A 12,386-nucleotide genomic window follows, 5' to 3' on the forward strand; every position below is an offset into this window, starting at 1 on the left:
CAGGCACCGGGGATGGCCAGGGGAGGCCACCCTGAGACGGTCAGGCGGAGTTGGGGCAGGACCGGTCACCTCCAGCCCAGGAATCCTGAGGCGCCGCCAGGGCTCTCCCCCTTGTGCAGACCCCTCCCCAAGCCCCACATGTGGCCCAGGGCCAGGCCTAGGCTGGGGTGTGGGTGCAGAGGTGATAACGGGGCTGTGCCCGCCGCCAGGACCTGGTGGAGCTGTACCTGACCAACTGCGAGAAGCTGTCCGCCAAGAGCCTGCAGACGCTGAGGAGCTTCAGCCACACCCTGGTGTCCCTGAGCCTGTTCGGCTGCGCGAACATCTTCTACGAGGAGGAGAACCCGGGGGGCTGTGAAGACGAGTGCCTCGTCAACCCCACCTGTCAGGTGCTGGTCAAGGACTTCACCTTCGAGGGCTTTAGCCGCCTGCGCTTCCTCAACCTGGGCCGCATGATCGATGGGGTCCCCGTGGAGTCCCTGCTGCGGCCGCTCAACTCGCTGGCCGCCTTGGACCTCTCGGGCATCCAGACGAGCGACGCGGCCTTCCTAACCCAGTGGAAAGACAGCCTGGTGTCCCTCGTGCTCTACAACATGGACCTGTCGGACGACCACATCCGTGTCATTGTCCAGTTGCACAAGCTGCGGTGAGCTGCGAGCCCAGAGCTCGCCGGGTGGGGGTGGGGAGGTGGGGATTGTCAGTCCCAGAAGATTCCTGAGCCCCCGGCCAGGCAGAAGGTGGGGATAGAAGAGACAGTCCCCTTCCTTAAACCCACTGTTTTGGTCTGATCGGGGCTGTTAAGGGCACCTGGGTCCCAGCACGTTTTTTCCCAGAACGCCCTGGAGTGGTTGTAACAGGGATGGGCCCTCCCCTGCCATGGACTGAAACAGCAGGGGTCTACGAGGCAGCCCCAGTCTGTGTCCAGCTCCTGACCTGTGCCCCCAACTCCAATCTCCAGACACCTGGACATCTCCCGAGACCGCCTCTCCAGCTACTACAAGTTCAAGCTGACTCGCAAGGTGCTGAGCCTCTTTGTGCAGAAGCTGGGGAACCTGATGTCCCTGGACATCTCTGGCCACATGATCCTGGAGAATTGCAGCATCTCCAAGATGGACGAGGATGCAGGACAGACCAGGTGGGGACCCACCTGCCCTGTTTGCTAGCAGGGTATCATTCAACAGGCATTGACCAAGTGCCCCCCTGTCAAGTGCTGTCCTGGATGCTGGACAGAAAGAAACAAATTAGGCCCCCCCGAGTCTGTGTGAGCTCGTGGGGACAGATGGGTCATTGTTAGGGCTGCACAGGGCTCTGGGCTTGCCCTGAGGGTCAGGAAGGAGGGAGGAGGAGGAATGGCACCCAGGCTGTGCAGAAAGCTCATTCTGAGTTTGCCAGAGGAAGGGTGTTGTAGCAGAGGAAGCAGCATGTGCAAAGGCTGGAGGTGCCGCACGGGGAGTGACTGGGAGATTATGGCGCTCAGGCTGGCCGGAGCTGGTGTGGTGGTATTAAGGTAAGGCCAGCATAGCCGCCACTCATTAGGTGTTGCGGCAGACAGGCTGGTCCCCAGGTTTGGTGTTTGGAGGAGAGAGCTGATTCAAACCCATCCAGCTGTCACTGGCCGTAAGCCCTCGCCCCGACTGGAATGGAGTGGGGTTTGGTTGACGGGCATGTCCCTTCATGACTGTTGGGGGAACCTAAAGGTGACACATCCTCACTAGAATGGCAGATAGGATTCTCCAAAGATGGCTGCAACAGTATCTCCTGTCCCACGTGTTCTCTACAGTGTGACCTTGTCACCCTCCCACCCTCCCATCAAGAGGTGGGGTCTATGTCCATCCCCTGCCTTTTTTTTTTTTAAAGATTGATTGATTGATTGATCGATTGATTGATTGATTGATTGATTGCTATGTTGGGTCTTCGTTTCTGTGCTAGGGCTTTCTCTAGTTGCGGCAAGCAGGGGCCACTCTTCATCGCGGTGCGCGGGCCTCTCACTATCGTGGCCTCTCTTGTTGCGGAGCACAGGCTCCAGACGCGCAGGCTCAGTAGTTGTGGCTCACGGGCCTAGTTGCTCCGCGGCATGTGGGATCTTCCCAGACCAGGGCTCAAACCCATGTCCCCTGCATTAGCAGGCAGATTCTCAACCACTGCGCCACCAGGGAAGCCCTATCCCCTGCCTTTAAAAAAAAAAAAAAAAATGGGACTTCTCTGCTTCCCTGGTGGCGCAGTGGATAAGAATCCGCCTGCCAATGCAGGGGACACGGGTTCGAGCCCTGGTCTGGGAAGATCCCACATGCCGCGGAGCAACTAAGCCTGTGCGCCACAACTGCTGGGCCTGTGCTCTAGAGCCCGCGTGTCACAACTACTGAGCCTGTATGCCGCAACTACTGAAGCCCACATGCCTGGAGCCCATGCTCCGCAACAGGAGAAGCCACCCCAGTGAGAAGCCCGTGCACCGCAACAAAGAGTAACCCCTGCTCGCCACAACTGGAGAAAGCCCGTGCTCAGCAACAAAGGCCCAACACAGCCAAAAAAAAAAAAAAAAAAAAAGAGACAAGGCCGGAGGGCCTATCAGAGGGCCCCAAGGAAATGCCTCGCCACCCCCCAGGGAGAGGCCCCCGTTTATGCTGACCCAGGGCAGCCCCGGGCCCCAGGCCACTCACCCCAATACCCTCTTCCCTCAGCATCGAGCCTTCCAAGAGCAGCATCATGCCTTTCCGGGCTCTGAAGAGGCCACTGCAGTTCCTTGGGCTCTTCGAGACCTCCCTGTGCCGCCTCACGCATATTCCGGCCTACAAAGTGAGAGGGGGAGGGGGAGGGGAGGACCAGGGCGCCCCAGGAGAAGGGAAGGAGGGGTCTGCCCCGGGCCTAGATCGGGCATCCCACCGCTTGGCCTCTTCTGGGATGTTCTGATCATGCTCCGTCTCCAGGTGAGTGGTGACAAAAATGAGGAACAGGTGCTGAACGCCATCGAGGCCTACACAGAGCACAGACCGGAGATCACCTCACGGGCCATCAACCTGCTTTTCGACATCGCACGCATTGAACGCTGCAACCAGCTTCTGCGGGCCCTGAAGGTCAGTCCCGACCCTGGGGGCCCTTGGGCTCCGGTCCATTCCCACCACTCCCTCCTCTACACCCCTCCTCTTCCCCAGGACACCGGCCGTCCCGCCTCCCAAACCCCAGCCCCGCCTCGCGGTGCCTAACTTGCCCCAGCACTGGCCTTGTCCCAGCACCATGGCCTGCCCCAGTTTCTGCTCCCCAACCCCTACTTCTGCCCTCAGGAAGCAGGATCAGGCTGAGCCCTGCCCCAGAGGACCGTCCGAGCCCCCTCTCACAGCCCCAGGCCTGTCCCCGCGCAACTTCGACAGGCCTGGCCAACCCCGGCCCGTACTCTGTCTTCATACAGCTGGTCATCACGGCCCTCAAGTGCCACAAGTATGACAAGAACATTCAAGTGACAGGCAGCGCTGCCCTCTTCTACCTGACCAATTCCGAGTATCGCTCAGAGCAGAGCATCAAGCTGCGCCGGCAGGTCATCCAGGTGGTGCTGAATGGCATGGAATCCTACCAGGAGGTGACGGTGAGCCCCTACCCGCTGCCTGCTCTGACCCAGCCACCCTACTTCCTGCTCACTCTGTGTGTCCCAGCCTCGCCAGCAGGCTCGCAGAGCCCTCCCAGTGCCATGCTTGCTCTCACCCTTTCTCTCCTGGCTCTGTACCGCCCCCCGCCCCCAACCCCCCTTTCCCGCGGCATCACTGCCAGACTCTGGGACCTGGCCCCACCCGGCCAGTCCATCGCCCACTGCCACCCTCCCCCAGGGGCCCTGTCCTCCTGACTCTGGGCCTTTGCTCATGCTAACTCCTTAGCCCTTCTGCCCAGTGACACTCTGCTGAGGTGGGTATTTTTTTCAATAACTGCTTTTATTATAAAAGTAATCAAAATTTTTACTGGAGAAAAATTACAGGTATAAAAGAAAAAAAATAACAACACCCGTAATCCCAGCACACAGAGAGCCAAGATTAACACTGGATATCTATTGTTCTGGCTTTTAGTCTGTGCATATTTATTTAGTAAATGGGACCATTCTGTGTATACTGCTGTGTAACCTGGATTTTCATTTCAACAGTGTCTTGTAAATGTGAACATCTCCCATATCAACAAAACATTTTACAACAAAATTTTAAAAGCATTGTTTCTTTTCTGATTACAAAAGTGAGATACCTAATGCTTAGAAAACAAATTCAAGTAATAGAAAATGTACTAACTAGAAAGTGAAAGTTCCAATCCCAGCTCTCCTCCCCCCGGGGCAGCTGGTTTGAACAGTTGGCTTCATAATTGTTGGTGTCAGCATAGTGCGAAGCGTTCTCATCCAAGGAGAGGCTGCCCTGGTGCTGACTCTGTGCTGGGGCTCAGAGGCAGTGGTCAAGCCCCATCCCCAGGGGGTAGCAGGACAGGGCTCCCCCGAATACACGGGCTGCACTTACTGAGTCAGCCCCACGGTTGAACACAGGTTGCTTTTCATGTTTTGCTATTTCAAATAAGGCTTTGCTGAATGCAAGTAATTGATGCTCCTCATGAGACACGTCTAAAAGGAGAATGGCTGGAGCAGTGGGTTTGTGTATTTTTAAAGCATTTGGGGGGGCTTCCCTGGTGGCGCAGTGGTTGAGAATCTGCCTGCCAATGCAGGGGACGCGGGTTCGAGCCCTGGTCTGGGAAGATCCCACGTGCCGCGGAGCAATTGGGCCCGTGAGCCACAACTACTGAGCCTGCGCATCTGGAGCCTGTGCTCTGCAACAAGAGAGGCCGCGATAGTGAGAGGCCCGCGCACCGCGATGAGGAGTGGCCCCCACTCGCCACAACTGGAGAAAGCCCTCGCACAGAAACAAAGACCCAACACAGCCAAAAAAATAAATAAATAATAAATAAATTTACAAAAGAAATGTGAATACTGCCCTCAGCAACCCAATCTCCTTAAAAAAAAAAAAAAAAAAAAAGCATTTGGTACGTGTTCTTGCATTGTCCTCCAGAAAGGCTCTGGTGGGGATATAGCCTCTGCAGGGATGAGAAGGCCCCCTTTCCCACTGCCTGCCAACTGCAGACTTTAGAGCAACAGTTCTTCCTGCATTGAGATTGATTTTATAATCAGGTAAAAGGCGTGTCTTTTTTCTTTTTTTTTTAACGAGAAAAGAATGCTAGTTGAAGACTCACAAATTCATAAACTCTTTCAAAGAAATAGAAATTCAAGTAACAAGATAATCACTTTTTGACTCGAGAGATTGATGATGTCCGTTGACAAAGGTCAGGGGAAGAACACACTTGCACTTTCCACTGGTGAGGTGTGACCTGAACCACCTCTTCACAGGGCAACTTGCAGAACCTGCCAAAACTGTGAATGCATTTATCTTTTGGCGTAAATTCCACAGTTAGAAATGTTCTTAGAGGAAAAAGATACATGTATATCCTCCCTTTTTGATTAAATAAGAAGTCAGAGGCAACCAAAATGTTTTAGCAATAGGGGCCTGGTCCTGAAAGAGTAACGTAAGATCTGCCCACATCATGGGATATGATGGTAAATCTGTACATCCTAACATGGAAAGATGGATGGCCCTGCATGTTGATAAGTGAAGAGAAGTTTTGGACCAATATGGATAAAACCTTCTTTTGCCTCTCCCCTCCCCCAAGTATACATTTGTATTTCCATGGTAGAAAAATCTAGAAGGTTGTGCATCAAACTTTTTTTTTAATATTTTTGGCTGCGTTGGGTCTTCGTTGCTGTGCACGGGCTTTCTCTAGTTGCGGCGAGCGGGGGCGACTCTTCATTCTGGTGCGTGGGCTTCTCATTGCGGTGGCTTCTCTTGTTGCGGAACACGGGCTCTAGGTGTGCGGGCTTCAGTAGTTGTAGCACGTGGGGTCAGCAGTTGTGGCTTGCGGGTTCTAGAGCACAGGCTCAGTAGTTGTGGCTCGCAGGCTCTAGAGCACAGGCTCAGCAGTTGTGGCGCAGGGGCTTAGTTGCTCCGCGGCATGTGGGATCTTCCGGGACCAGGGCTCGAACCCGTGTCCCCTGCATTGGCAGGCGGACCCTTAACCACTGCGCCACCAGGGAAGTCCCGCATCAAACTTTTAACGGCAATTACTTCTGAAGAATTAAGTGGGGGACTTTAAGTTTCTGCTCAGATAGTATTTTTTGAACATTTTATAATAAGTATTGCTTTTATGATTTAAAATAAATTTTTTTCTCAAATTACAAAATATATGTATATTGTGGGGGGATAAAAAGAGAGTTAACAAGGGCTAACAAGTTAATTAGAGGATTAGGATATCCTCTAATTTATATAAGTAATGAAGTGTGGTGAACTTCCAGTATCTAATGAGAAAGGATGGAAGGAAATTATGAGGAAAATGCACTGAGAATACTGTAAAATAAATAAATAAATAAACCCACAGACAAGACAAAGAGTAATTGCGGATGTGGAGCAACTGGAACTTTTCTGTGCTTCTGGTGGGAGTATAAACTGGTACAGCCACCTTGGAAACAGTCTGGTGTTACCTGGTAAAGCTGAAGACGTGCACACCTTGTGACCTAGAAGCTCCACCCCACGCGTGGGTGCCCTAGAGGAGCCCACACACATGGACACCAGGATGCACGTACAGGACATTGTTTGAAGTAGCCAAACACTGAAGTCTACCCGAACGTCCGCTAGCAGTGGACTGCATAAATAAATTAGAATTCTATACTGCAAATGAAAAAAAAAAAAGCATTTCAGCTACTTATAACAAGATGGTTGATCTTGCAAACCTGTGGTTGAACAAAAAGCCACAAGATCCTAGAGAATCTTTCAAGTGAAAGGCAGGGATGGGGCTCTCTCGTTGGGAGAGGGACTTATGATCAGGAAGGGACATATGGGGACTTCTGGGTGCTGGCAGTGCTGTTTCTTGACCCAGATGGTGCTTACATGGTTGTTGAAAAGCTTGCTTGCTTTATAATTATTTGCAAAACTATACATTTGTGTTTTATGCACTCTTCTGTATATTACACTTCACGTTTTTAAAAAATATTGAAAAAAAAAAAAAAAGCCTCGTAGTCTCCTCTTCCAGACAGCCTTCGTGGACCACCACAGCGCTGGATGATCTCACACCTCTAGAGAGCCCCTCAAGTCCAGCTCCCAAGTCTGACCCTGACTGTGCTCCGCTTGTCTCCCGGCCCCGCCCAGGTCCAGCGGAACTGCTGCCTGACTCTCTGCAACTTCAGCATCCCTGAGGAGCTGGAGTTCCAGTACCGCCGAGTCAACGAGCTCCTGCTCAGCATCCTCAACCCCACACGGCAGGACGAGTCGATCCAGCGCATCGCCGTGCACCTGTGCAACGCCCTGGTCTGCCAGGTGGACAACGACCACAAGGAGGCCGTGGGCAAGATGGGCTTTGTTGTGGTGCGTGCGTGCGTGAGTGCGTGCGTGCGTGGGCGGGGCGGGGCGGGGCGGGGCGGGGCTGCCCCTCCCTCCCTCCCTCCCTCCCTCCGGGGCTGCCCCTCCTTCTCTCTCGCTCCCGCAGGCCCACTGCCAAAAGGGAGGATTTAGGCCGCACCAAAGGAAGAATTTCCTGCGACTTCCCTGGCAGTCCAATGGTTAAGACTCCGAGCTTCCAATGCAGGGGCTGCGGGTTCGATCCCTAGTCCGGGGAACTAAGATCCCACGTGCCGCGTGGAACGGCCCAAAAAAAAAAAAAAAAAAAAAACAACTACTTCCAAAGGAAGAATTTCCTGACGGTGAAAGTTGCTGAAGACCCGTAGATTTTCTCCACCACCTAGATAACACTCTGTCATCGTCTCCCAGCCCCTCCACTCTCCTGTTGGGTCCCACTGTACAAGTCACTCCTGCCTCCTCAGACCAGGTGCCCCTCTTATGTCTTCCCAACTGGGATTAAGTAAATATCTGAGGGCCTATCTGTTTAACATCAGCCTCCCCACTGGGTGTGAGCTCCGTAGGGAGAGACGCCATGCTTGTTCCTTCCATCATCCCGTCCCCAGCGCTTCCTAGCACAGGGCCTGGTGCACAGTGGGGAGTTAATAAGTATTTGCTGAAGAAAGGAAGGCACATCCAGTCTCCTCCTTTCATTTATCGCTGGGGAGGCTGAAACCCACAGAGCAGGAGGGCCATGCCCACAGCCACGTGGGGTCAGGGTCGAGCCACGACTAGCACCCAGGCGTCCTGATGCCAAGTATCAGGTCCGTGGGTGGCACTTCTCCCAACAGCCTCCCAAATAGAGAGGCAGATTTGGTCTCATCAGGATGTATTAACAGGAATAGAATTGCTGACTCTTCCCTCCATTTTGGTTCTTGGGGGGCATGGTAGCTCTTGAAGCCCTGGCCCCCCCGGCAAGTTCTCTTCTCTGCCCACAGACCATGCTGAAGCTGATTCAGAAGAAGCTGCTGGACAAGATAGTAAGTTGAGTCTTCATGGAGCCACCCTGTCCCTCCCCTAGCCTGAGAAGGGACTGGCTTGCCCCTGGGGGGGTGTCCACATTGTGTCAGGGGACCCTGTCACCGGGTGCCAGGAGCCTGCGGGCCCATCCAGGCGAACCTGTGCTGAGCCCTCTTCCCGCTTCAGTGTGATCAGGTGATGGAGTTCTCCTGGAGCGCCCTGTGGAACATCACGGACGAGACTCCCGACAACTGCGAGATGTTCCTTAACTTCAACGGCATGAAGCTCTTCCTGGACTGCCTGAAGGTAGCGCCCTCTCCAGAAGCCTCCTTGACCCCCACTTGGCCGCTCTTCTGTCCCCAGGTCCCCCAGCAACCCCTCTCCCCATGGTTCCCATGGAAGGGCAGTGGGGACCAACTCACAGGCCCGCCAGCCCAGGATTTGCTGCTAACAGGAGCTCCAGAGGTCTTTCCTGACCCAGACGGCCTGGCTGGGCCCTCTCTTAGAGCCCTCCCTCCAAGGGAGAACCCAGCCCCGTCCTTCTCAGCATGATTTCTCAGACTCTCCAGGTCTGGCTGGGGTCCACTGAGATATCAGCCAGACAGAATTCTGTCCAGTAGGATGGTCTGTTCATCCTAAAACTCATTCTTGATTGTCTTGCTCTAGTTTCCAAAAGGATTCCCTTAGACTAATATTTTGAGCTTTGGTAAATAGAATCATGTTTGTCCCATTCATAATTTTATAGGTCAGATCTCCACTCAGCCTTTGATTTTGTGGCAGGGAGCTCTACCACTTTAATCCCTTGTAGTGTGTACCCAGCACTGTCCTAGGTGTACCGGAAGGTAGGAGGGCAGCAGATTGCACCCCCCCACCTTTGTCTAGTTGAAATGGCCAGACAGATGCTCATAAAGCTTCTAGGTTACCAATATCAGACACTAATTAAGTACTCATTGATATGACCCCCAATGGCTCTCATTTTTCCAGGAGTTCCCAGAGAAGCAGGAGCTGCATCGGAATATGCTAGGACTCTTGGGGAATGTGGCAGAGGTGAAGGAGCTACGGCCCCAGCTAATGACTTCCCAATTCATCAGTGTCTTCAGGTTGGTACTTCTCTTCTTTCCCATTTTGCCTTGGCTGCCAGGATGCTCAGAGCTCTAGTCAGTGCTCAGTTGCAGCAATTGCTGTTAGCCTAGGTTTCTGTTAGGAATGCCGCCTTCACTCTATGATGCAGTTTCTTATTCTTTCAATCCTCCATAAATGGTCCTGTTGTAGCTATATCTTATCTTAAGCGACCTTATATCCCCTTTAGAAGTCATCTGGGTACGGATGATAAGTGATAAAGAAATCAATAGTACCTCCGGCATCTGGTCTGTTAGTTGGGGTCCAGCAGCTGGTATCTGAAGAGGGACTTGGGGATCAGGACTCCATTTTTCTCTCTTCTTGGCAGCAACCTGCTGGAGAGCAAGGCCGATGGGATTGAGGTTTCCTACAATGCCTGTGGCGTCCTCTCCCACATCATGTTTGATGGCCCTGAGGCCTGGGGCATCTGTGAACCCCAGCGGGAGGAGGTGGAGGAGCGCATGTGGGCAGCCATCCAGAGCTGGGACATCAACTCACGGAGAAATATCAATTACAGGTGCGGAGTGGGGAGGGGTGGGACATGGATGTGGGGTCAGTGCTAGGACAGGATGCTCCTTCCCAACAAGGTCTGGTGAGAGCTACTTGCCCTTCTCCTAGTCCTGTGTCAGGTGTTACTAACCGAGGTGTAGTCCACGTAGAGCACAGCATGTAAACGCGCACATCTCACCTCTACAGTTTGCTGCCTGTTTCCTCACATCGACACCTGTGTGTACCCAAAGCCTGCTGTTTACAAACATTTGATACATGTCCAGTTGTGAAAAAAAAAAAAAAAGGAGAAAATACAGACACGCAACAGGAAACAAAACGGAAACCATTCATTCCCTAAGAGAGCATCCCCCCCTAACATTCTGGCGTCTCCCTTCCCAGCAGTTTTCTATGCACAGATTTAATTACCTCCAGTCCAGCTGGCATCAAGTCTTACTATCTCGTGAGTGAATTTCCAGCCGCAGCTATGGGTCTCCCTCATCGTTTTATGACTGAGTCACTTTCTATGTGCACCTGGGCCATCTTGTATTGATGGACATTGGAGTTGAAAACCCATGTTGGGAGGAACAGGCTCATGCTCGTGGCTTTGCCGACACTCCAATTACTGTCATTTCAGAGGAGAGCTGAAGTGGAATCACTGGCCCGGGGAGGGGGTGGAGGTTGCACATGCAGTTTTCAGGCTTTTGGACCTTGACTCCAGATGACGCGTAGTAGAAGGCCATTATGGGAAGTGCAGTCAATCTCTTCTGCTTCCCAGGGTCCTTCGTCCCCCACCTCCCAGGCTGGGGCTCCCCTCCCTGCCATGGTCCCCAGTTTCTGCACCACCTGATCTGTGTTCCTCCTGCCTCCCTCATGCTCATGACCTCTCTCACCAGGGCGCTCTCTTTGTGGAGCCTGAAGGGCCGGGTACGCCCCTGTCCCCTCCATCCTACTGGCCTGCTCATCATTTGTCCACGGGACCCTTCAGTGAGGACAAACCCCCAACAAGAGACAATGCACCTCCCCCCACAATGCCCGGCATCAAAAGTGACCTTGAGGGAGTTCCCTGGTGGCCTAGTGGTTAGGATTCCAGGCTTTCACTGCCATGTCCTGGCTTCAGTCCCTGGTCAGGAAACCGAGATCCCTCAAGCCACACGGAGTGGCAAAAAAAAAAAAAAAAAGTGACCTTGATTTTTCTTCCTATAGGTCATTTGAGCCAATTCTTCGCCTCCTTCCCCAGGGCATCTCACCTGTCAGCCAGCATTGGGCCACCTGGGCCCTGTACAACCTGGTGTCTGTCTACCGTGAGTACCCACTCACCCTTTGTTCACTCATCGGCTGAAAAGCAGACTTGCCCTCAGGGAGGTGATAATCCAGGTGGAAGTACTATGAGAGCTGGTGTCAGTGTCTGCGCCTCAGCACCCAGCCCTCCGCTTTCTGGCATTGGTGGGACGCCCAGCATAATGGCTGGCCCCTGCCTCATCGGCATAAGCAGGCCTGGCAGATGAGCCAGCCCATCCAGAGATCCCAGACAGCTTTCTTAATGTTTCCTGCTTCCATACAAGTGAATAGTCAAAAATCTCCATGCCTTCTGTAAGGCAGGGTAAGACCAACCCAAACCAAGAACTAACCCCCGAGGAAACAGACGTCCGAGAGAACAGGAGAGAACTTGAAAACAAGTCTCACTCATTTCCTCAGAGAGACTCCCACCCTCTCTTAGAAGAGCCTGAACTGTCCTCTGCTCAGTGGCTTTGGGGGAGAGGAAAAAGAGGGTGCAGCACCAAGAGACTTTGATTGCAGACCAGGTTTGACCCCTAGTTCTCTCCTTTACTGGTTATGTGATCTCATGCAGGTTATTTAACCTCTCTGGGCCTCAGTTTTCTCCTCTGTAAAATGGGGATAATAACACTTACCTCATAAGATTGATGTGAAAAGAGAACCAGCGGAAAGTGCTGACCCCTGGTGCCTGGATACTGCTCAGTCCTGCTACTGGCAGAGTGAATAAGAGTGCAGGCCCTGGGGGAAGACTGCCTGTGTTACTTTGAGCAGGTTTCTCAACCTCTCTGTGCCTCTTTTGCCTCATCTTTAAAATGGGATAGTAATAGTACTTTCTGCATAGGATTGCTGTGAAATAAGACATGTAAAGTGTTTGGAAGAGTGCTTTGGCACATCCCAGCTGTTCAGTAAGCATTTGCCAATTTTTTATTATTCCTTGAGGTTAGTCTTACTAAAAAGTAGCACCTTACCTCAAAGAGGCAGTGTAGCACAGAGGAAGAGCCCTGAGCCCGGACTCCCTCAGACAAGCCTCTAGAGTGACTTTGAGTGGATTACTTCATCTCTCTGAAGCTCAGCTCTTTCATCATTAAA

General features: G+C 52.7%; 1 protein-coding gene across 2 annotated transcripts in view; it reads left to right on the plus strand.

The window, feature by feature from the left end:
* ZER1 (zyg-11 related cell cycle regulator) overlaps positions 1-12,386 on the plus strand; it is a 30,340-nt gene that overhangs the window by 13,077 nt on the left and 4,877 nt on the right. The window contains exons 4-14 of one of the 2 annotated variants that reach the window (XM_061199812.1): positions 210-646; positions 959-1,135; positions 2,679-2,793; positions 2,925-3,071; positions 3,404-3,577; positions 7,209-7,424; positions 8,393-8,434; positions 8,601-8,720; positions 9,399-9,514; positions 9,862-10,050; positions 11,226-11,323. In XM_061199812.1, the coding sequence (XP_061055795.1) occupies positions 210-646; positions 959-1,135; positions 2,679-2,793; positions 2,925-3,071; positions 3,404-3,577; positions 7,209-7,424; positions 8,393-8,434; positions 8,601-8,720; positions 9,399-9,514; positions 9,862-10,050; positions 11,226-11,323 (1,831 nt within the window). The remainder of the gene's footprint in view (positions 1-209; positions 647-958; positions 1,136-2,678; positions 2,794-2,924; positions 3,072-3,403; positions 3,578-7,208; positions 7,425-8,392; positions 8,435-8,600; positions 8,721-9,398; positions 9,515-9,861; positions 10,051-11,225; positions 11,324-12,386) is intronic. The other variant, XM_061199813.1, reaches the window with a different exon arrangement.

This window comes from Eubalaena glacialis, chromosome 9 (genome assembly GCF_028564815.1).
Source record: "Eubalaena glacialis isolate mEubGla1 chromosome 9, mEubGla1.1.hap2.+ XY, whole genome shotgun sequence".
Taxonomy (NCBI): Eukaryota; Metazoa; Chordata; class Mammalia; order Artiodactyla; family Balaenidae; genus Eubalaena; species Eubalaena glacialis.